At 38.4% G+C, this 22,210-nt stretch overlaps 2 protein-coding genes across 8 annotated transcripts in view; one reads left to right on the forward strand and one right to left on the reverse strand.

Moving 5' to 3' along the window:
• ripor3 (RIPOR family member 3) overlaps window positions 1–6,159 on the forward strand; it is a 58,023-nt gene extending 51,864 nt beyond the window's left edge. For all 5 annotated transcript variants that reach the window (XM_020483213.2, XM_020483221.2, XM_031827465.1 and 2 more), the window contains 4 exons: window positions 2,162–2,364; window positions 4,753–4,836; window positions 5,284–5,374; window positions 5,723–6,159. In XM_020483213.2, coding sequence (XP_020338802.2) covers window positions 2,162–2,364; window positions 4,753–4,836; window positions 5,284–5,374; window positions 5,723–5,823 — 479 coding nt within the window. In that variant the 3' untranslated portion in view covers window positions 5,824–6,159. The remainder of the gene's footprint in view (window positions 1–2,161; window positions 2,365–4,752; window positions 4,837–5,283; window positions 5,375–5,722) is intronic.
• A 202-nt stretch (window positions 6,160–6,361) lies between these two features.
• On the reverse strand, window positions 6,362–18,263 carry LOC109890971 (bladder cancer-associated protein-like). 3 transcript variants are annotated; one of them, XR_004210401.1, is made up of 2 exons: window positions 16,563–16,688; window positions 6,362–9,582 (listed from the first exon to the last, which is right to left on the reverse strand). XR_004210401.1 is itself a non-coding variant. In XM_020483201.2 (2 exons), exon 2 carries the CDS (start codon window positions 9,442–9,444, stop codon window positions 9,181–9,183), a length of 264 nt encoding a protein of 87 aa, XP_020338790.1. In that variant the 5' UTR covers window positions 9,445–9,582; window positions 18,117–18,263; the 3' UTR covers window positions 7,180–9,180. The 3 variants fall into 3 exon arrangements, 1 of the variants encoding a protein (XP_020338790.1); XR_004210402.1 differs by lacking the exon at window positions 16,563–16,688 and adding an exon at window positions 10,405–15,353 and having other exon boundaries at window positions 7,180–9,582; XM_020483201.2 differs by lacking the exon at window positions 16,563–16,688 and adding an exon at window positions 18,117–18,263 and having other exon boundaries at window positions 7,180–9,582.
• Between the last annotated feature and the right edge of the window lie 3,947 nt (window positions 18,264–22,210).

Here is a 22,210-nt window from a genome sequence, read left to right on the forward strand (position 1 = left end):
TTGCAAACCTTAGTCTCACTTTTTTATGGCGGTTTTGGAGCAGTGGCTTCTTCCTTGCTGAGCGGCCTTTCAGGTTATGTCGATATAGGCCTCGTTTTACTGTGGATACAGATACTTTTGTACTCGTTTCCTCCAGCATCTTCACAAGGTCCTTTGCTGTTGTTCTGGGATTGATTTGCACTTTTCGCACCAAGGTACGTTCATCTCTAGGAGACAGAAAAGGTCTCCTTCCTGAGTGGTATGACAGCTGTGTGGTCTCATGGTGTTTATACTTGCGTACTATGAAAGATGAACAGATGAAAGCGTTATCTCCAGGCATTTGGAAATTGCTCCCAAGGATGAACCAGACTTGTGGTCTACAATTTATTTTCTGAGGTCTTGGCTTATTTCTTTTGATTTTCCCATGATGTCAAGCAAAGAGGCACTGAGTTTGAAAGGTAGGCCTTGAAATACATTCACAGGTACACCTCCAATTGACTCAAATGATGTCAATTAGCCTATCAGAAGCTTCTAAAGCCATGACATACTTTTCTGGAATTTTCCAAGCTGTTTAAAAGCGCAGTCAACTTAGTGTATGTAAACTTCTGACCCACTGGAATTGTGATACAGTGAATTTTAAGTGAAATAATCTGTTTGTAAACAATTGTTGGAAAAATTACTTGTGTCATGCACATAGATGTCCTAACCGACTTGCATAAACTATAGTTTGTTAACAAGAAATTTGTGGAGTGGAAAAAAAGTTTACTGACTCCAACCTAAGTGTATGTAAACTTCCGACTTCAACTGTATTTTAGATCCAGGAGAACATGAGAGTCCCAAAAACATTCCCAAGACACACTATACATCTGGATGGAATCTCTCGACACTATTCCTATTCCATGTACACCAGAACTAAATTAAGTCATAAACTGAAGCATGTGGGTACTCTAGGACATGAAAAGACCCATCGTGTGAAACAAAGGACAGGTTTCGTTAGTGGCCCCTACAGCTGTGTCTTCAGAAAGCCCAGGGGACAACTCACACCACACACTGAAAGATCCATACTACTGTAAATCTGCATGTGCAGAACGTGATGAGTTACCCTGTGAAGAATGCTGCAGAAAAGCTTAGATAATTGGGCATGTATGGTCTAGCCAGACCTGGGGTCAACTACTGTTTGAAATGCATCAGATGTGCTTGGTTTAGTGTGCCCGTTGCAATGTGGAACCAACAGAAAAGTCCCAAAAGTGCAAAACCATCCACCCGGCACTTCAGACATGCTCAATAAAGTGTTCAACGTATTTCAAATAGTATTTGAACCCAGGTCTAGTCTGAGCTGCCACAGCAGCAGTTGGGGAACAGCCTAGAGTACTGTATTGGATGGAAGCCATGCATAATTTGTTTTATTATTGTACAATAGGCTATGCATTTTGACTGATAGGGGATGGTTCAGTTTTGTGGTTTTTATTGTTAAGCCCTTTTGGGTTTCTGCTCAACATCTCCTCAACATGTGTGTCCTTTATCTCTCTATCTATTTCCTTTCCAACTGTTGTTGTACAAATATTTAGCCTGTCTATACCTTCCTTACTGTTTCTGCATTCAACAATACCTACCGAGTTGTTCGGCTAATTAATGACAAGTTGTCTTTAAGCAGACAAAAGCAAACTGGCACCCAGATTTTTAATTATACACTGAGTGTGCAAAACATTAGGAACAGCTTCCTAATATTGTGTTGCACCCCCTTTTGCCCTCAGAAAAGCCTAAATTCTTTGGGGCACGGACTCTACAAGGTGTTGAACGCGTTCCACAGGGATGCTGGCCCATGTTAACTCCAATGCTTCCTACAGTTGTGTCAAGTTGGCTGGATGTCCTTTGGGTGGTGGGCCATTATTGATACAAACAGGAAACTGTTGTGTGAAAAACCCAGCCGTTGCAGTTCTTGACACACTCAATTTTCTTGCCCATTTAAGTCTCAAGGCTTAAAAATCATTCTTGAACCTGTCTCTTCCCCTTCATCTACATTGATTGGAGTGGATTTAACAGGTGACATAGGTAAGGGATTATAGCTTTCACCTGGATTCACCTGGCCAGTCTATGTCATGGAAAGAGCAGGTGGTTCCTAATGTTTTATATAGAAAGGTGAAAATAACTTACAATCTTTTGGTGTGTGTGTGTGTGTCAGTGCACCTGGTGTCTGCTCTGGAGAGTCCTAAGAGGAGAAAGGCCTTGAAGAAGCTGAAAGGGAGGCGCATCATCGAACTGCTGCCCCTGGGCTATACCCTCCAGCGCCTAGCCAGCCTCCAGACAGATGCCAACCACAAGGTGTCCCAGGCTGCCAGCAACTGTCTCTGCAGAGCCGTGGGCTACAAGGCCTTCAGGACAAAGGTACGGATGAGGCCAATAGTTTTGATAGTTCGGTGAAACTTTTAAGTCATTACCTGCTTGGTAACACTTTATATGACACCCAGTATCATAACATGGTTATAACACTGTCACGACACATATATTTAGACCTGTGACATATATTGCGTCATTTTAAGGCTGATTATGACACCTACATAATACATAAAACCCACAAAACCTCCCACACAAGGCGAAACATTCCATTACACCATAGCCTACGTGTCAACAGTATGTTTATTTTAGTTTTTTTTTAAATTGTATTGACCATATTAAATTATCTTTGTAATTGCGCACACGTTGATGTCAGACATGCACCTACCCCAATGCTTTGCTGCTGATGACTGGGATGAATGGAGGAGCATATTTTAGGAGCAGGACGAGACATTGTTCTTTCGACTGATGACTGATATAATGGCATGTATGTGACAGGCCTTTCTGGCTTATATGATTATGATGGTCATAATGCTTCTTGTCATTGTCAAAAGTGTAATTTCTTAGTCCAAGTAGTGACACAGGATGGTCATAATGCTTCATGACAGAGTCATAAAGTGTATTTTCTACAAGTTATTTCAAATACGATGACAAAAAAGATAACTGTATATAATTCATTACAACGGGATTTAAGAAATAAACTTTCAAATGGAAGGAAACTTCTTGGCAGGGAAAAAAATAATCTTAACACTTGGGTGTCAAGTACAAGTTGCAAAAAGCTTATAAATGTTTATAAATCCTTCTTTGTTTAAAACCTCTGAAATGTAACTGCCTATAATCTAAAATGTAATCTACATCATCCCCAAAAGTAATTATTTATCATGAGAGGACCATAAACAATAACTAGTAATGGGCTCCTGAGTGATACTGCGGTCTAAGACACTGCAAGAGGCGTCACTACCGTCCCTGGTTCGAATCCTGGCTGTATCACATCCGGCCATGATTGGGAATCCCATAGGGAGGCACGCAATTGGCCCAGCTTCGTCCAGGTTTGGCCGGGGTAGGCCGTCATTGTAATAATAATGAGTTCTTAACTGACTTGCCTAGTTAAATAAAGGTTAAATTTTAAAAAGGTCAAATTGAAATATTCCAAGAAAGGTTCAATTGTCACCTTTCTGGTAAAAAATTGTTATAAATTGCTGAGGTGTAGTCACTTTTGAGGACACAAGCTGCATGTACACAGAACAAATATGATAAAAATATGAAAATATGAAACTATTCAACAAAAGTCTATGAATAACACTGAAATAACTTATATGCTTTCTAAATGTAGTATAATCAAATGATAAAACCACTAACTATAAGATTTCACCTTCCTTATAACTGTAAAATACATATTTGTATGTTTAGTGTAAGAGAAAATGTGCATATTTTCTAAAGGTCTGTTTTGATCAAAATGTCTGCTCCCACCGCTATGAATATCACACAGAGCTCTAGCTTCCTTACTTCTAGATTGGCTTCCTGAACTCATTAGGAACCAGCCTTTCATCTCATATTAATCTTGTCCATCTATGACAAAGTATTTTTTGTTTAGAATCTATTAATCATTTTAGATTAATAGCTATAAATCAATCTCTGAAAGTGCTATAGTGTTGCGCTGCGCTACGATGTAAGGATTGCAGGCATGTGCTTTGTCAGTGGCGGTGACATAGGGTTCAGCCAGGAGTTGGTGGACAGTCGGAAGAGCGAAGGGAGGGACATCCCAGCTTCAAGTGGTTTCAAATGTCACATCTTACGTCACACAGGCGGACTAAATATACTAGTGTCCATGGGAACCAGGGCTTCGCAAGCAATTTCGATCTACGGTGTCCACAGATCGATGTATAAGCAAAAATGTCGGTTGGAACCGGTACCAGAACCACACAGGTCTCCAGAACAGGGGACTTTACATCTAAGAGGATTTATTAAATGTTATAAATGCTAATGAATTGTAATGCCTATGAATGTTTTATAAATAATGAAATACTAATTTCTTTACCTTTCTTAATTGTGTAATTATTCTCAAAGAGTCCTGGGATCCATAAGAAACAAATCCATTACCGAAGGACAACAAAAGCATCTCATCCTAATATTTAGTCTTTACTGTAGCTCTAGTCTAGATCCATCATCCCTGCCTCGGTTGGGATGGTATTTATTACAGTTGATTAAAGTGAGACTCTGAGCAGCAGTGCATATCATTGTCATATGATGCTTTATTAGTGAAGTTCTTCTAGGACCGGTTTTGCAGACACAGACTAAGCCTTGTTCAGGAGTAAAAAGCATTCAGAATGGAGATTCTCCATTGAAATAGTTTTTTTAGTCGAGGACTAGGTTTAATCTGAGTCTGGGAAACTGGAACATGAAGTAGTTTATGTCCTTGTAATTGTATTATCCTCCTAGGCTATCGTCTACTACACGGAAACCCTGAGGGACAGCAATGTCCAGCTCCAGCAGGCTGCCTGTCTGGCCCTCAAGTGTCTCAAAGTGAGTCCTCTTGGTGTGTGATGTCTTTGTGCCGAAGCCACAGGGTTTCACAAGGAGACCAAACTCAAATCCCAGAATACACAGATGATCTCTCCTCTGTCTGCCCACATGTTGCCATCTGCCACTCTGCGTCAACACACTCCATCTTATCCTGGACACGAATGCTGTAGATTACCAGCCCGTTGGCTGCCAATGCTATAATCCTGTTTGTTTTGGCCTGGCAGTTCTCTCTACCACCCTATTTCATTGGGATTTTTTGGTGGCATATTTGAGGGAGCCACTCAAGTGGTAGACGTTTGGCCCTGCTTGAAAATAAAGACACCAAGCCAGTGTAAAGCTACGGGTGTTTTTTCTTGAGATGTGTTGTGGTTATGTTTTGAGGAGATGGCACCCTAGTGGTTTGGTTTATATAACACGCTTTGAACTTTGAACTCCTGTGTTTGGCAGGCGACTGAGAGCGTGGAGCAGGTGGCTGAGTTGTGGCGGTCGGCTGACGAGGACCTACGCAGCGCTGCTAGAGAGACTGTGCTATCATTTGGTAATCAGTCAGATGTTGTTTTCATTAACATGTTCATTTGCATGCAATTACTTGATTTCATAAATAATTGTAATAACTGTCCTGTGTTCAATTGGGCTAGATTTCTACCTATGATGCATCATTTTCTGAATTCTTATATTGTGTTCTTGAGTGAATGATAAGAAACCTGGGCCTACATCACAAATCCTCTAAGTAAGAGTGCTAACCTAGGATCAGGTCCCCACAGTTATCCATTATGATTTAAAAGGCAAAACTGATCTGAGGTCAACAATCGTACTCTTGAGACGCTTTACAAATGTGAGCCTTGATTTTTTTTTGTAGACCTGATGCATTTTTTTCTTCTTTTAGGTAAAAAAGGTCACCTTGCATTCCAGCGAATGGACAAGATTTATTGTGAGTTGCAAGATGAAGCGTATCAGAACTTGGATACTGAAATCACAATCCTTTAAAGTTGAGAGAAAAGTCATATGAATGTACCCCCCTCTCCCGGTTGGGCTGTCAAACTGCAGTGACTGGATCTGAGCCAGAGGAACATTTAGAATAGACCAGCAGCAAAACATAATGGGCCATAATCCCTGTACATACTCAAACTGTACAGATGTTGTACAAAGCAGTTGTCCTGACAGTGTATGGGGCCTTAAACAGTCACCCGGCTTCATGTACAGGCAAAACCTGTATAACCACTAGGTACTCTGTATGATATAAAACACTTCAGATATTTATTCTATATTTTAGCAGTATCAATATGAAATGTACACAATACAAATAAAGTGGATACATGTACATATTTGCTTCGAACCAAGCATCTTTGTGTTGATAAATGTTTCTGGGGTGTGACCAAAGTTTCAACTGGCCGGAACATGTTGGGAAGCATTAATTGGACAGGTAACTCTACATATAACGCCTTGCCAAGACAAGACCAGCAAAGATTTATTGAAAAATTAGCTGTAAAATCTCCCTTTGAACAAAAAACTCGCTCCCTGTGCATTACAGTGAAAAGCTCCATCTTTGTTTATTTACATCTATATGTAGAAATTACATTGGATGTCATTTCTAGATATACCACACTGACAGGTGTGTAAAGGTATTAAAAAGCACAATGAGCTAATTACAAGCCAAAAAAGATTAGAACAGAATGACTAACAAAGCCAAAATAACTATTTGCATTACAAACTTCCCACATATTGAATATATCCTATAAATAAAATTGTCAACATTTTCATGAAAGAGCAAATCGAGACTGATGACCTAACCTCTTAATGGCAAACAATGTCATTTGCTACAGCAACAGAACATAATTAACTTAAGTTTCATTGTCAAAAGTTCTCAAAACCAGACCGGGCAAAATATAAACATTTTGTGTGGTCTGTGGTTCACTGGATAACCAGCTGCAAAATGGTGAACTTTCCCTGATAGGTATCACACCGTGCTGGAGTTAAAAATAATCCCAAAACATTTTGATTAAGAGCTCATTATCTTGTCCAGCAGTTTCTTTATGGCCCAACCGAAAATAATCAATGTTAATATCCCTCCAGCAGCAGACAGCATTAGTATACTGTACTTCACATTTCAATGACTAGAGTTACAAAACTTTATAAAAGCAAACTTTTGTCTTTTCAAATATTATGATTCTGTGAAATCTCAAAAATCAAATCATTGTTCTTTTCAGCAAATTTGTATTTTCATTTTTCGGTCTTGGGCATGGGGTTCTTGCCTTCTCAAATGCAGATAGTGGGCAACTGATAACACTTGGAAGTCGATATGAAGCCTAGAAGAACTGAGAAAACAAGGCCACAGCATCATGCTCAAGTGTGATAACACCTTCAGAGGGTGAACTTTATTAAATGAAAAGCAGTAGTAGCATTTGAACTCTGCAGAAGTGACATACAGCACCTTCAGAAAGTATTCATACCCCTTGACATTTTACACATTTTGTTGTTACAGCACAAATTTTAAAAAATACATATTTTTTATTTTTTAAGTGTGTCACTGGCCTACACACAATAGTAAAAATGTGCTTAACAAGTCATATACGCTGCATGGACTGTATGCAATAATATTGTTTAACATGATATTTTAATGACTACCTCATCTCTGTACCCCACACATACAGATCATTCTGTATGCGTATGGTCATTCAAAACATAAATCAACCACAAAGACCAGGGAGGTTTTCCGATGCCTCGCAAAGGGCACCTATTGGTAGATCCCTTTCAGCATGGCGACGTTATTAATTACACGTCGAATGGTGTATCAATACGCCCAATCACTACAGAGATACGGGCAGCCTTCCTAAGTCAGGTTGACGGAGAGGAAGGAAACCGCTCAGGTATGTCTCCATGAGCCATTGACTTGAAGAGTTAAGAGTTTAATGGCTGTGATAGAAGAAAATTGTATTTACTCCACAATACTAACCTAATTGAAGGAAGGAAGCCTGTACAGAATACAAATATTCCAAAACATCTGTCATGTTTGCAACAAGGCACTAAAAGTTTGCCTGCAAAAAATGTGGGAAAAGCTATTAACTGTTTGTCCTGAATACAAAGTGTAACGTTTGGGGCAAATCCAATACAACACATTAATGAGTAACATTCTCTATATTTTCAAGCATAGTGGTCATGTTATGGGTATGCTTGTAATCGTTAAGGACTGTGGGGAGTTTTTCCCGATAAAAAAATTAATGTGTCTGCTTTCCACCAGACACTGGGAGATTAATTCACCTTTCAGCAGGACAATAACCTAAAACACAAGGCCAAATCTACACTGGAATAGCCTACCAAGAAGACAGTGAATGTTTCAGAGTGGAAGAGTTACAGTTCGGACTTGAATCTACTTGAAAATCTATGGCGAGACCTGGAAATGGTTGTCTAGCAATGATCAACTACTAACTTGAAAGCGCTTGAAGAATTTTGAAAATAATTATGGGCAAATATTGCACAATCCAGGTGTGGAAAGATCTTAGAGACTGACACAGCTGTAATTGCTGCCAACCGCACTTCTACAAAGTATTGACTCAGGGCTGTGAATACTTACGTAAATGAGATATTTCTGTATTTAATTAGCTAAAATTTCTAAAAACATGTTCTAACTTAGTCATTATGGGGTATTGTTTATAGATGGGTGAGGTTTTATTTATTTTATCCATTTTGAATTGAGGCTGTAATACAACAAAATGTGGAGTAAGTGAAGCGGTATGAATATTTTCTGAAGGCACTCTAGATAACAGATTCACATCACTCGCCTCCTCTTGACATCCAAAGCTCAACAGGGAAGCAGGATTTTCATGTTCACCTTCCTGCTACTGTAACTTATACTGATAGTCAGCATTTTCACACCAACAACACATTTGATTTCTACCCTTTGGAAACTTTCAGATTTCTGTAATTAAAACATATGTATTAACACGACTTTTGAAAACTCTAAAAAAGGCAACCCATGCAAACGTTTAGATCCAATGAGGCCAGGGTAGGCGACATTCACAAAAAAAACAGGGGGAAAAGGCAGGGGTGGAGGGCAGTAGTGAGGAGGGTAGGGTAGGCTATTCTCTGGGAAGCGTACACATGCCCACACATTTAAAAGCATTGGACTGGTGTATGCATGGGGGAGTAACCATATTTCATACACCAGTCAATTCCTTTTAAATCCATTAAGAGACGTGAACAAGTGCACACTAAGGGCAGAGGGGATGAGAATCAGGATGAAGTCTATGTTTCTCCACATGGACAGTGTCAGGTGGGAGATTTTATTCACAGCCTAGATACATATTGTCCAGGATCCATCTGCGCATCACGTCAGGGGGAATCCTCTTAGGTGCCCACAATGCTGGGGTCGTGTGCACAATCTGGTAGTGCGGAGTCATGGCAGTGGTACAGAAAACAGTTCCCCCAGCAGCTGTAGCAGATGAAAAACAGAGCTGCCAGGAACACTAAGGCACAAATGGTACATGGCTTCCTCTCCAGCAGGAAGCTGAGCAGGTAGAAGCCCATGAACATTGAGTGGTTGAACCATAAAGCCGGGTTCAGAGGTTTCGGGATGAGGAGAACCGGGAGCAACCACTGAAGGCAGTACATCGTCTTTGAGGGGAAGGCAAACACACACCAAGCTCAATCAGGTGGCCACAGGGCTGGGTGGAATGGCACAGTGGGGTTTCCTAACCATCGCAGTTGTGACGTCGGAGCAGGTTGTAATCTGTTACCTTCAGGTCAGGCCTAAAAGGAGAGCATACAATTAATTAAAAAGGTGCAGAAACACAACACAAGCCATCAGTTTCTCTTTGACATGACAATGAAGAACTTTTAGCGTAGTGTAGCTATTGGTAGGGTCTTAAAACGATACAAAAAAATTGACACAATTCTACAACAAAAAAATGCAGTAAAATCTGTTTTCACTTATTGTCAATAATGTGGTTGTCAAAATACATAGATTATTTGAAAACAATGTGGCAGTTATCACCCATGTCTAAAAATCCCAATACTGTTCGTTACGATATTTACGCAATATGAGTCCAAATGTAAAGCATGTGCTGTGCTAAGAGCGTTCAAATCTGTGGGACAGCCCTTTTTGCAAAACCAGTGTCATCGTATTTGCTCTCTTTGTGATGGGTATTCCTCAACTTATCAAAGTAAGATCGATGTGACATTTGAAGTATGGGAAAGTCCTCAGGGTGTTTGTTGCAAGGTCCCCGGACGTCTTTTGACTGAAATTTAAGGATTGGTCCATGCCGTTCACTGAGGCAATGAGCCGGGTGAGAGGCAGTGCTTCACAGCACTGACCGTTTTGTGCCATCTGCAAATTTTTGGATTAATGGTTTTATTCTTTCAAGTAAAAACTACCAGAATTCAGTGGCTTGAAAATAATGAATTGAAAATAGGTCAAATCTCTCTTTCTGTGCAGCTGGCTAGCAGGTAACCCACTGTTTCTTCTGAGCCTAGGCTAATTATTTGCTGGAAACATTGCAGTTTATCCTTCCTTCAAACTCATCAACACCAAAAATAACATTACAATGTAACCCAGCTAATGTGTAGGCATACCTTTGAAGTAGGGCTGACCCCAATTCGTCAGTGATAGGCTGCTTGTAGACCGGGATTTTTTTTGTAGAGCCATAGCTAGATATATACTGTACAAGTGAAAAGTTTGGACATCAAAACTATGAAATAACACGTATGCAATCATTTAGTAACAAAACTTAAAATATATTTTATATTTGAGATGCTTCAAAGTAGCAACTCTTTGCCTTGGTCAAAACGCGTTTAATTTAAGAAACCAGACAGGTGATTTGATGCCATTATTGACTCGTGATTAACATTGATCTGTCTGCGACCTTTTTGACCTTTTCCGATAACTTGAAAATAAGATCTAAGCAAAGTCCTACCCTCACGAAATGAAGTGTTGTGTTCCTGAGAACATTCTCTACAACGAAGTAACATTACAACACCAGAACTAGGCTGGACAATAGAACGAGTCAAAACTCACCAAAGGCTTGAAAAATGGCCAAAGAACGTTGGCTGAGCTTGGAACACTAGCGCGAGGCCATAGAAATTGAATTGAAACAAACTGTCGCAGAGCCTCTGACTGAAGTGTTGCTTAGAATTCCATTTCCCCTAAATGGCAGAATTTTTTAAATCCCTTTCTATTTTACCACTACAATCTGTTCTTAGGATGAAACTGAAAAAAATTACATGTGTAGAAAGTAAACAAACCACACCTTGATGGTATCAACTGAGCTTGTCTGCGTAATGAGGAAGTAGGGAAAAAATGAAAACTTGGGACTCTTTCTGGTCTAGTGATCAACGACCACCGAGCTCGCTGCCCAGACATACTTTATTACAAAGAGGAGATTGTCCTGACTAAAATGGTGTCTGACTTAAACTCTAAATATACACATTGTGTGTTTCGTTTTTTTCTTTGTATTATATTTTACCAGATCTAATGTGTTATATTCTACTACATTCTACTCACATTTCCAAAAACTTCAACATCAGAGTTTCCTTTCAAATGGTATCAAGAATATGCATATCCTTGCTTCAGGTCCTGAGGTAGACAGTTAGATTCAGTTAAGTAATTTTTGGCAAAATTAAAAAAAAGGGTCTGATCCTTAAAACCTCTTTGGGATAGGGGGCAGCATTTTCACTTTTGGATAAATAGCATGCCCAATTTCAACTTCCTGCTACTCATGCCAAGAATATAAGATATGCATATTATTAGTAGATTTGGATAGAAAACACTGAAGTTTCTAAAACAGTTTGAATCATGTCTGTCCACAGATACTGCGTTTTGGAAGTGTCGATGCCGGAATGATATTTGGTACTAATCGGTCAGCAGGGGTCGCTACTTTAAAAGGCAACTGTAAGGGTCATATATTGAGTCATGAAGCAGGTAATACAGGGGTTATACTATTGTCAACCCACATTCAATTCATTGTTGTAAATACTTATGCTTCCAATAAAAAAAGTCAAGTAACAATTTTATTTAGAGACATTGAGAGTAAAATAAGTGAAATTATGTCTAAATTTCCATTGGCCAAAATAATATGGGGTGAAGATTAATACAGTATTACATGATAATCGAGATAGATGGCCTCCTAAAGATAGCAATTCTGTTTGTGATATAAGGAATATATGTCTACGGTTAGGTGTTGTATATATTTGGAGACATAAGAACCCAGATAACATTATGTTTACACGGAGTACCAAAGATTTATCTATACAATCCCGTATTTATTTCTGGCTGATAACTGAAGATATGGCTGACAAGGTTGATACAGTCTCTATAGAACCATCAATTTTAACAGACCACAAAGGGATCTCAATAAAGATAAATACGCATGGTTTGTCTACAATTTTTTTATTATTAATGGTTACTGGAAAATGAACAAGACTTTACTCGAGAATTAAGTATTTAAGAAGGAAATAGCAGGAATTATTGCTAAACACTGGAATTGTGCCTGTGTCGTGAATACATTTGGGAGCTAATGAAATTTGATATAAGGCTTTTGGCTATTTCAATGGGGAAAGAAATTGCTCGTGCCAAGAGAGAGAAAGAAAATGACAAAGGGAATAATGGATTGTACTAAAAAAAACTGAACTAACTAATCAGGAATTACTGGAGCTATCATCATTGCAAAAGCAGTTAGACTGTATCTACGAGGAAAAGGCCCGGGGAGCGTTTGTAAGATCAAGAGGAAGATGGAAGAGGGAGAGAAAAATATTTATTTAATTTAGAAAAAAAGGGCAGGCGAAAAGACTTCCATATGTAAATTAATGATTAATAATATTTCCAATGAAAATCCAAAATCCATCTCTCAGCATGTTGCCCAGTTTTATCAGAATATGTATACATCAGCCCAGACAACTTCCAATTATGGATCATTTTTTTTAGACAACGTAGCAAACATTGCTAAGGTAGATAGATCATATTTTCAGGGATTTTTGTGATGAGTTAACTGAAATTGAAATAAACGACTGTATTAAAAGCCTTAAGGACAATAGGTCCCCTGGAAATGATGGTTTAATAAGCGAGTTTTATAAATCATTTAATGATCAATTGATTCCTTTCATTCTTGCTATGTTCCAAGAACCAATAGAAAAAGGGGAGTTACCAGCTTCCTTAAGGCAAGGTGTAATTACTTTGATTCCCAAACCGTGAGGATACTCTATATAGACAACTGGAGACCCATTAGCCTGTTTAATAATGATTTGCCCCTGTATTGCTAAGAGGTTGAAACAAGGCTTGCATCATATAATTGATGAAGAACAATCTGGTTTTATGCATGGTCGACACATAAGTAATAATATCAGGTTGATCTTAGATATGATTGACTATAATGACCTCATCCTTGTTGATAGTGTTCTTATGTTTCTTGATTTTTACAACGCTTTTGACACTGTAGAACTTGAGTTTATGTTCAAAGCAATACGTTTTTGGGGGGTTTGGTGACTCTTTTTTTTTTTTTAAAGCAGTCCAAACTTTATATAGTGGTTGTACTAGCTCTGTAAAATTAGCTCACAGGACATCCCAAAGATTTGATATTGGCCGTGGCATTAGGCAGGGCTGCCCAATTGGTCCATTTTTATTGGTTACTCAAATTATGGCTCTTCATATCAAGAAAGGGAATTTTCAAGGTGTTTCAGCACTTGGCAATGAATTTACACTATGTCAACTAGCTGATGATACCACCATATTTGTAAGAGACCGGAATGAGGTTTCTAAAGCAGTTTCCTGTATTGAAGACTTTTTCTTAGTTTGGGGTTGAAAATTAATATCAAGTCATTCTTATTTCCACTCAAGGATTGTGTTTTACAGGAAGTATATGGTATCCCAATTAAAGTTAAGGATACTTATCTTGGAATTGTTATATGCAAGGATGAAAAACAAAGGAGGGAATTAAACTACAACCCCATTATTGAGAAAACAAAGAAGAAATTGAACCTCTGGTTGCTGAGAGATATGTTATACGATCAGGTTTTATTGTCCAAAGCTGAAGGGTTATCCAGATCAGTTTATGTCTCGTTATCACTTGAATTATCCCCTAAAATTGTAAAGGACTTCGATACGATTCTTTATCATTTTATTTGGAGGAACAAGCCTCACTATCTATGAAAATATATTCTCACCAATACCCAAGAACAAGGAGGTCTTGAGGTTTTAGATTTAAATATCCTAAATAATACTTTAGAATCTAATTTATTTTTTAAAGTATGTTAAGAACCAGAACTGTATTTGGAATGTCTTCCCTAAGTATTTATTTGACTCTGTTGTTGGTTTAGAATTTTTGCTTTGATGTAATTTTGATGTTGATAAAATCCCAGTAAAGTTTGCCAAATTCCATAAGCAGGCAATTTTAGCTTGGATGTTGGCGTAAAAACAATTTCCCCCTCACAGATAGTTTTTTTTGTTTGTTCCATATAAAGTATTTAAAAAATAATTCTCTTTTTTTTGTAATTGGTTTGAGAATACAATTATTTTTGGTTGGTCAGTTACTTACTGAATGAGGATGGATATCTACTGTCATATGGGGAATTTCTTGATAAGTTTAAAATTCCAATAACCCCGAAAGAATATGCAATTGTTTTTGATGCAATTACGGGGGGGGGGGGGTTGTATCTTTTAAATTCCTCTGTGGTTGATGTAAGTAACAGACTTACATGAAAATATATTCATTGGCAATATTAACATCGAAGATAAATGTAGTAATAAACAGATTAGGAATATTGTTTGTGATACTACAATTCCCTCAGCAAGATTATATTTTGGTAAAATATCTATGGTGATATACAATGGGGGAAAGCATGGAAAATTGCTAACAAATATTATATCAGTAACAGGGTAAAGGAAATTTAATTTAAAATGTTACATAGAATTTATCCTGTGAAACATGTTTTGGAAAGATTCAAGCTGAATATTGACTATAAACGGGATTTCTGTGGAATGGAGAAGGAGACCATTTTGCATTTGTTTTTTGCCTGTATTTATAGTAGAATTTTTGGGATTGACATACAGAATTTTGTTACAAAAAAATAGGGCACACTGTACTATTTGATGGTTTTGAAATGATTTATTTAAATTCTGACAGATAAAAATGTAGTATATTTAATTCAACTGCTAATACTAAGTAAATTTCCTATTCACAAATGCAAATGGTCTAATTCAAAACCTAACTTTTTCACTTTATAAATGAATTTAAAACAATATGGCACTACTTTATCTAAAATGAAACACAAAAAGGCAATTAAAACTTGTCGTATTAATGAATATGATTTGTTTGTATGTATGCTTGTTTGCATGTGACCATTCCTCGTTTGTAGATATTTGTTAATAAAATTAACCTATCCATTTGGTTTGCAACTCATTGAAGCTGTGCAGCATTCCCTCAATTAGAAGGAACAGATTGACACATATCAAATTACCCAGCAGCCATTTTTTTTATTTGACCTTTAACTAGGCAAGTCAGTTAAGAACAAATTCTTATTTTCAATGACGGCCTAGGAACAGTGGGTTAACTGCCTTATTCAGGGGCATAACAACTGTTTTTTTACCTTGTCAGCTCCGAGATTCGATGATCGAATAGTTACAAGTCCAATGCTCTAACCACTAGGCTACCTGTCATAACATTAAATCGAAAAGAAAAAAATTATAAAAAAATATGTCTTCTAGCTGTTTAAAATCGGCCACATCTTGAAAAATAGGACACGACATGTTTTGTTTAGGTTTAGACCCTTTTATGAAAAAAAATATATATATATGGTTAACCATGACCAGAAAGCTATGCGCCAGCCAAACGTTATCATACATTACACTGTTTGTCACCACAAAATTCACCCAGGCGAAAAGTGAGCTGACGTTACCACACCAAGTAGCAGGAAGAGATTACTTGAGGTAAATCTACGAAATTAACGTGGGCTCATTGCCAGCAATAGCAAAACAGGCTTTGTGACGCAGAACAATAGGCTAGGAATAGAACACTCGGAAGATTGGTGCCACGGTGCAATATAACCAATAGGAGCTGGCAGGGTGAAAAATGCCCTAAAATAAGGCAGCTGGGGCATATGGTAATATTATTTAACTGGACTCCACGGCGGATGCAATTAACGAGTTTTTAAATCTGAAAAAAAAAAACATTAATTTAATGTCCAGCCTACCAGAACCATAGATTCACTTGGTCCCCTTCACCCAGCTGCTTTAGCAAGTTTGTTGCAACATGGCTAATCAAGCTCCGACTCAGTCTATTTGCTTTGTTAGTTAATAGAAACAAAGGATCACATGCACACAATTGTCTTATTAAATAGCTAGCTAGTAAAATGTCCCTGCAAATGCAAAAATAGCTACGCTAGTCTGCTAATACGTAGGGTCGAAGTTACTGGCTGGCTAGTGAGCAGTTAGCTAAAGCGGATTTGGTTAGCTAAGATCCAGGACAACAAATGTTTTTTTTGCATTCAAGGCCGGTTAACTATGGTGGGATTGATTTGGTTGACTAGCTAGCTACAGTCAGTAACGCTAACGTTGGCTAAAACAATAAAACATGTAGTTAACGTTACGTTGCTTGTTAATAATTAGCTGGCTGGCTAGTGAGACACTAGCTACTTGCTTGCATAGCAAGAGTCAATAATATGTCACATTGAATCATACATACAAGTTAGTGTTAATAGCTAGCTAAGTATTTGCATAAACGCTTTAAAGAATAAAACTAGACCTGCCAATTTCCAGGTTCATTCTTGCTCGAGCACACTACTCGACTCCATTGCTGCTGCCTTAAGAGTAGACGACGGTCCGTACTATGATGGATACTTGGGACTTCCCTACACCCCCCCCATTGCAGTTTAAAATGGTTACGCTTCGAACACACTATTATGCGTAATGTGTTTTACGCATAATAGTAAGCGGCATCATCTGGATATGTATGCAACAAAAGTTCAACATTCACACCGAACACAATGCATCTGCAACGTTTCAGTGGAAATTAATGTAATTCTGGTGTACCAAAATGCCAGACACTGTCGGTGTTTTCGAAACATTAGGATATAGGGACGTCCCAAGGATACCAGCTAGCACTGACCCCTAGACGACTGCGTAGCCACCAGCGGTTGTCACTAGATAACACAGCCACAAAGTCTTAATTATGGCGAAACACCGCACATTTCTGTGCGGAAATTTATCTTCTTACATTTTGATTTTAAACCTGACCCTAAATTAAGACCGGAAATTTAAAAAATGTAAAGCCATTTTTGACTTTGTACTTGTGGAATCTGACTTTGTGGCTGTGTTGACTAGTGATGACCCAGTCTGGCGTTTCCATTGCAGGACTCTAAGAAATATACTGAACAAAAATATAAACGCAACTATTTAAACGAGTTTACTGAGTTACAGTTCATATAAGGAAAACAGTCAATAGAAATTAATCTATTAGGCCCTAATCTATGGATTTCATGAGTGGGCAGGGGCGCAGCCTGGGCTTGGAGGGCATAGGCCCACCCACTGAGGAGCCAGACCCAGCCAATCAGTTTTTACTCCACAAAAAAGGGCTTTATTACAGACATAAATACTCCCCAGTTTCATCAGCTGTCCGGATGGCTGGTCTCAGACAAATCCCACAATTGAAGAAGCCTGATGTGGAGGTTCTGGGCTGGTGTAGTTACATGTGGTCTGCGGTTGTCGGGGCCGGTTGGACATACTGCCAAATTCTCTAAAATGACGGAGGCGGCATATGGTAGAGAAATTAACATTAGATTCTCTGGAAACAGTTCTGGTGGACATTCCTGCAGTCAGCATGCCAATTGCACGCTCCCTCAAAACTTGAGACAACTGTGGCATTGTGTTGTGTGACAAAACTGCACATTTTAAAGTGGCCTTTTATTGTCCCCAGGTGCTCCTGTTTAATGATCATGCTGTTTAATCTGCTTCTTGATATGCCACACCGGTCAGGTGGATGGATTATATCGGTATATTGATTGTATGTCATCAATGACATCCAAAGCTTAGTTTGATCATGTGCTTTTTCAAACCGTGTTACAAAATGCGAGCTCCCACTGATTTCTCCGCGGTTCCGAAGCTTTCTTTGATTCCAAGCTGCCTTCAAACACCGACCTCTACTAGACACCGTACTTACAAATATACACCGAACAAACATAAATGCAACATGTAAAGTGTTGGTCCCATGTTTCATGAGCTGAAATAAATGATCACCGAAATTTTCCAATAGCACAAAAAGCTTATTTCTCTCAAATGTTGTGCACAAAATTCACCTTACCTCATGTTTCAGCATGATAATGCACGGCCCCATGTAGTAAGTTGAAAATGTCCCAGATCTTCCATGGCCTGCATATTCAGTCAATCTATGAGGAACTCAAACTGCTCCTTGGTGATCTGATTACCGCCTTCCCTCCAAAGGGTCTTGATAGGCTACAAAAATAAAATACAATAAATTGTGTCCCATACACTCCTACAAACTTTTTTAGGTTAAAAGACTATAAGAGCACCATATAGAATTTAGGAACAGCATTAGAATGTTTTTTTTTATTGACTGACTTCGCAAGATAGAAGTGCACAGATAAAATCCCAGACTTGACACAGGAGACAACACAGGACAAATACAATGACACAATCTCAGCCTTTACCACGCATGCCTTACAAAAAAAATTATACAAATGTAACAACTTGCCATCTTGGTAAGGTTCCCGTTGTTGATGTCATTTGCCTCTTGCAGGAACTCCTCTGCAACAGCAATTAGATTGCTGGCCACCTCTTCATCAATCAAATGACCGCCAAAGGCTCCGCAACATGGTCTCTAGCCTGAAAAATAGACCGCAGATCCGATTGGCCCAGTGACATTTTATTTTTATGTAGCTAACAACCCCTAAAGTGTGCTCTTGTCTAAACTGTGCCAACTTGCAGAGACTCTGACTTATGATGACAATTGTGCATTGACAGGCGATGCAGTTTTAACTAGCTACAAATACAAACTAGCTGGAAAAAATGGTTCTTCGTACAGACATCGCATAATTATAAATCCACAGATGGCTCGGAATGTTGATATTGGGCTGATAAGCATCAAAAACAGAGTCAACCACTGAGAGCAAAAATTAGAGGTCACAATACAGACGTAGTCAAGATAGTAGAAACAACAACAGTTTGTCACATTGAAATTATTCTTCAAAATGGTCACATATACAGCTCTTAGATATATCATAAATGCAACAAAAATTAGGAATTGCATTTTCACAATATCTCTCAAAACAGACATGCATCTTCAACAGCTTCCTCTCTGTTACTCTTGTACCGCCACGTACTGTGAGACTCCATCACTAAGTAATTGTATGACTGTGCTCCTTAAAAACAAGGCACACAATGGCTAACAGTCAATGGTATGGTAAGCCTCAATCATGCTAGTTCATTTTGCTGTGCTGATCATTTGTATCATTGTCATCGGTTTACAAACGATTGAGTTATCACAGGTCGGTTTTCAAAGGTATCAGGATGAATCAACTTCATTAATGTTTTGTGTTCTCGTTTAAGGGCATATAGACACTTTCAAGTCAAAACAAACAGGAATGTTTGGAATATACAGTGTGGCGATTACCTTGAAGATGATGCGATTGTGATAACATGACTTCTTTTGTGGTTTTTGTGTGTAAAATGTGAAGCTGACATCATGTTAACGATCATTCAATTGTCAAACTTCAAAATATCAATATTGTATTAACCGTAATATGATCCTGTGAGCATTATTGTGATACCACCCACATTCACCTTTTGATTTACTTTCATTCATGAACCTTGAGTGAGAAGTAACCTGGTCCCAGATCTGTTTGTGCTATCATGTCAACTCCTTGTCATCTTTGGCATGACAAAAAGTGGCAAGGAGTGGCATGATGGCAAAAACAGACTGGTACCCAGGCTAAGTGGAAAGGTATTGTAGTGTATTCCAGTTGTGCATATGTGAAATGTATGTATTCACGTGTAATAACTGGACATCTCTTTAAAACTTCTTAAGGCTAGGGGGCAGTATTCGGACGTTCGGATGACTGACGTGCCCAAAGTAAACTGCCTGTTACTCAAGCCCAGAAGCTAGGATATGCATATAATTGGCAGCATTGGATTGGAAAACACTCTGATGTTTCTAAAACTGTTAAAATAATGTATGTGAGTATAACAGAACTGATATGGCAGGCGAAAATCCGAGGAGAATCCATCCAGAATTATTTATCAAATGCTTGTCTATGGGGTATTCAAAGGAATTCCTCCCAGATTGCAGTTCCTATGGCTTCCACTAGATGTCAACAGTTTTTAGAAAGGGTTTCAGGCTTGTTTTTAGAAAAATTAGTTAATAATTTGAGTTTTTCAAGGTGGCTCTCATTTTGGACTTCGTTATTTATCTCCGGTATTGAACATATGTATGTATGTAATATCTTCCTAGCGCCATAAAATACCGCTATGAATTACATTTTTTTTTTATTCATGTCACGTGACACGTACACGTCATGTAGACATAGTGTTCAAGTCGTGTAACGTCACGTGTCAGATTGCTTGTAAGTTTATTATGAAAGATCTTACCATGAACGCCTTAAAAACGTCTACATGTACAACATTTTTTTTCATTGCCAGAGTAATCTAATCAATTTCATTTGTCAATTTAGCTAAAATAGGCATATCACCTCAATACAAAAATTATTAGGCTAGTTGATATTTCTGCCAGCCACCATTACTGTGTAGATATGCCTATTTCTCACATCAATACAGACACAAGGGCTTCTTTGTTGGAGGAAAATAAGGGATAGTCAAGGTCTCTAGTGGCACATTCAAAACAACTCGGAAATCGTCAATCTCTGACTTCCGACTTCTGTGCGTTCAAGACAACAGGGAACTCGGAAAAAAACGAACTCAGAAAGAATTTCAATTTTTGGAACGGTCATCCAACTCAGAATTACAATCCAGAAACTCTGGCATCTTTCTCTGACCTGAAAATCACTGATATCATGATTTGACCTCGTCCCCCCCCTACCGCAAAATACCAAAAAGATAGAATCGTATGGGTCTATGCATAGACCAAACAGTTTTACAGATAAATACTTTTTTTGCATTGAATCGGGCTATTAATTTCAGTGCAGTTGCATTCTTACGCATAACTTTAGCCTAAACAGAACCGAAAACACCCCAGCCTGTTTTGTCTATAAATGAAAAATAAACTATTCATGTATTAACTTTTTTCGTCATAGTTTATGATTTGGGTCCAGTATGTCAATCCTTTCTCCATTTGGTGGATGGCATTTCATTAGCAGTTTGACTTTTCTACCACATGGTCAGAGGTCCGCTTAATTTTTTACACACATTCAAGTATAAGTACAAATGGATATATCCCACTTTGCTTAGAAATGATCGCACGCATTGTTTACGAACATTTCTATTCGTACGCAACGTTAATAAATGAGGGCCCTGACTTTTCCCCACGTCATATTTGTTACCGATCAGGCTAATGTATTCCTATTAATGTTACTTGCCATCTTCTGCTTTTTATGAATAAATAGACATTGGGGTAAAAAAAAACGTGTATATTTTAATGACCCCCCTCCACACATGGTTACTTACCTTGCTGATCACAAAGTCATCCACTTTCCACTCCATTCATATGCAAATACATTTGATTCATACACTGGTTTGTCTGTCTGGGATGTTTTCACTTTAAAACAGGCCTTCCCTTATCTACACAGAAATAATATTATGATTTTATTTTATTTTTTACAAATCATAGCTACAATGAATAATATTGAGCTAACAAATAACAAATTACAATAATAAACACCTCATGAAACACCTGTGAATACCAAGCTGGCAATATTTTAAATTTAAATAAAAAAATATGTATATTTTTTTGGTACGTGTGTCCGTTTACATTCACAGATTTTTTTGTACACTCACATGGCAATCAGACTGAAATACTGAATTCTGGCGTGTGGAATGGAGAGGAGGTGGGTGCTGTGTGGATGGGAGATTCAGCCTGTCACTTATTTTCAACAGGCAGTCAGTCTCGGAAGGGGGACTCGAAGAGGGAAACTGCAAAGTCCAGGCGCTGCTGCTCTCTTTGTTCTGAGTGTTTGCAGTGCTAGTGTTTTTAGCTTATCTGTGCATCTCACATTATGTGCCCAGTACGATCATGTTCTTGCTCTTTCTTAGCAGATAATGACCACATGACAATAAGAGTAGCTGATGCAGTGAAAAGTTGGAGGGTGGTTGGTAAACGAGGATCAAGTGGATCCATGTCTGGGTTTTAGGCAGAACCCCTAGGTCCTGGAGAACAGGAGCAGAGTGAAGGGAACAGGGTAGGAGACAGACGTTAACAAGCAAACA

The sequence above is a fragment of the Oncorhynchus kisutch genome, linkage group LG1 (assembly GCF_002021735.2).
Source record: "Oncorhynchus kisutch isolate 150728-3 linkage group LG1, Okis_V2, whole genome shotgun sequence".
NCBI classification, from domain to species: domain Eukaryota; kingdom Metazoa; phylum Chordata; class Actinopteri; order Salmoniformes; family Salmonidae; genus Oncorhynchus; species Oncorhynchus kisutch.

Excerpts from the sequence above, each read along its gene's own strand:
- LOC109890971 (XM_020483201.2), bottom strand. The coding sequence starts at position 9,444 with ATGTACTGCCTTCAGTGGTTGCTCCCGGTTCTCCTCATCCCGAAACCT.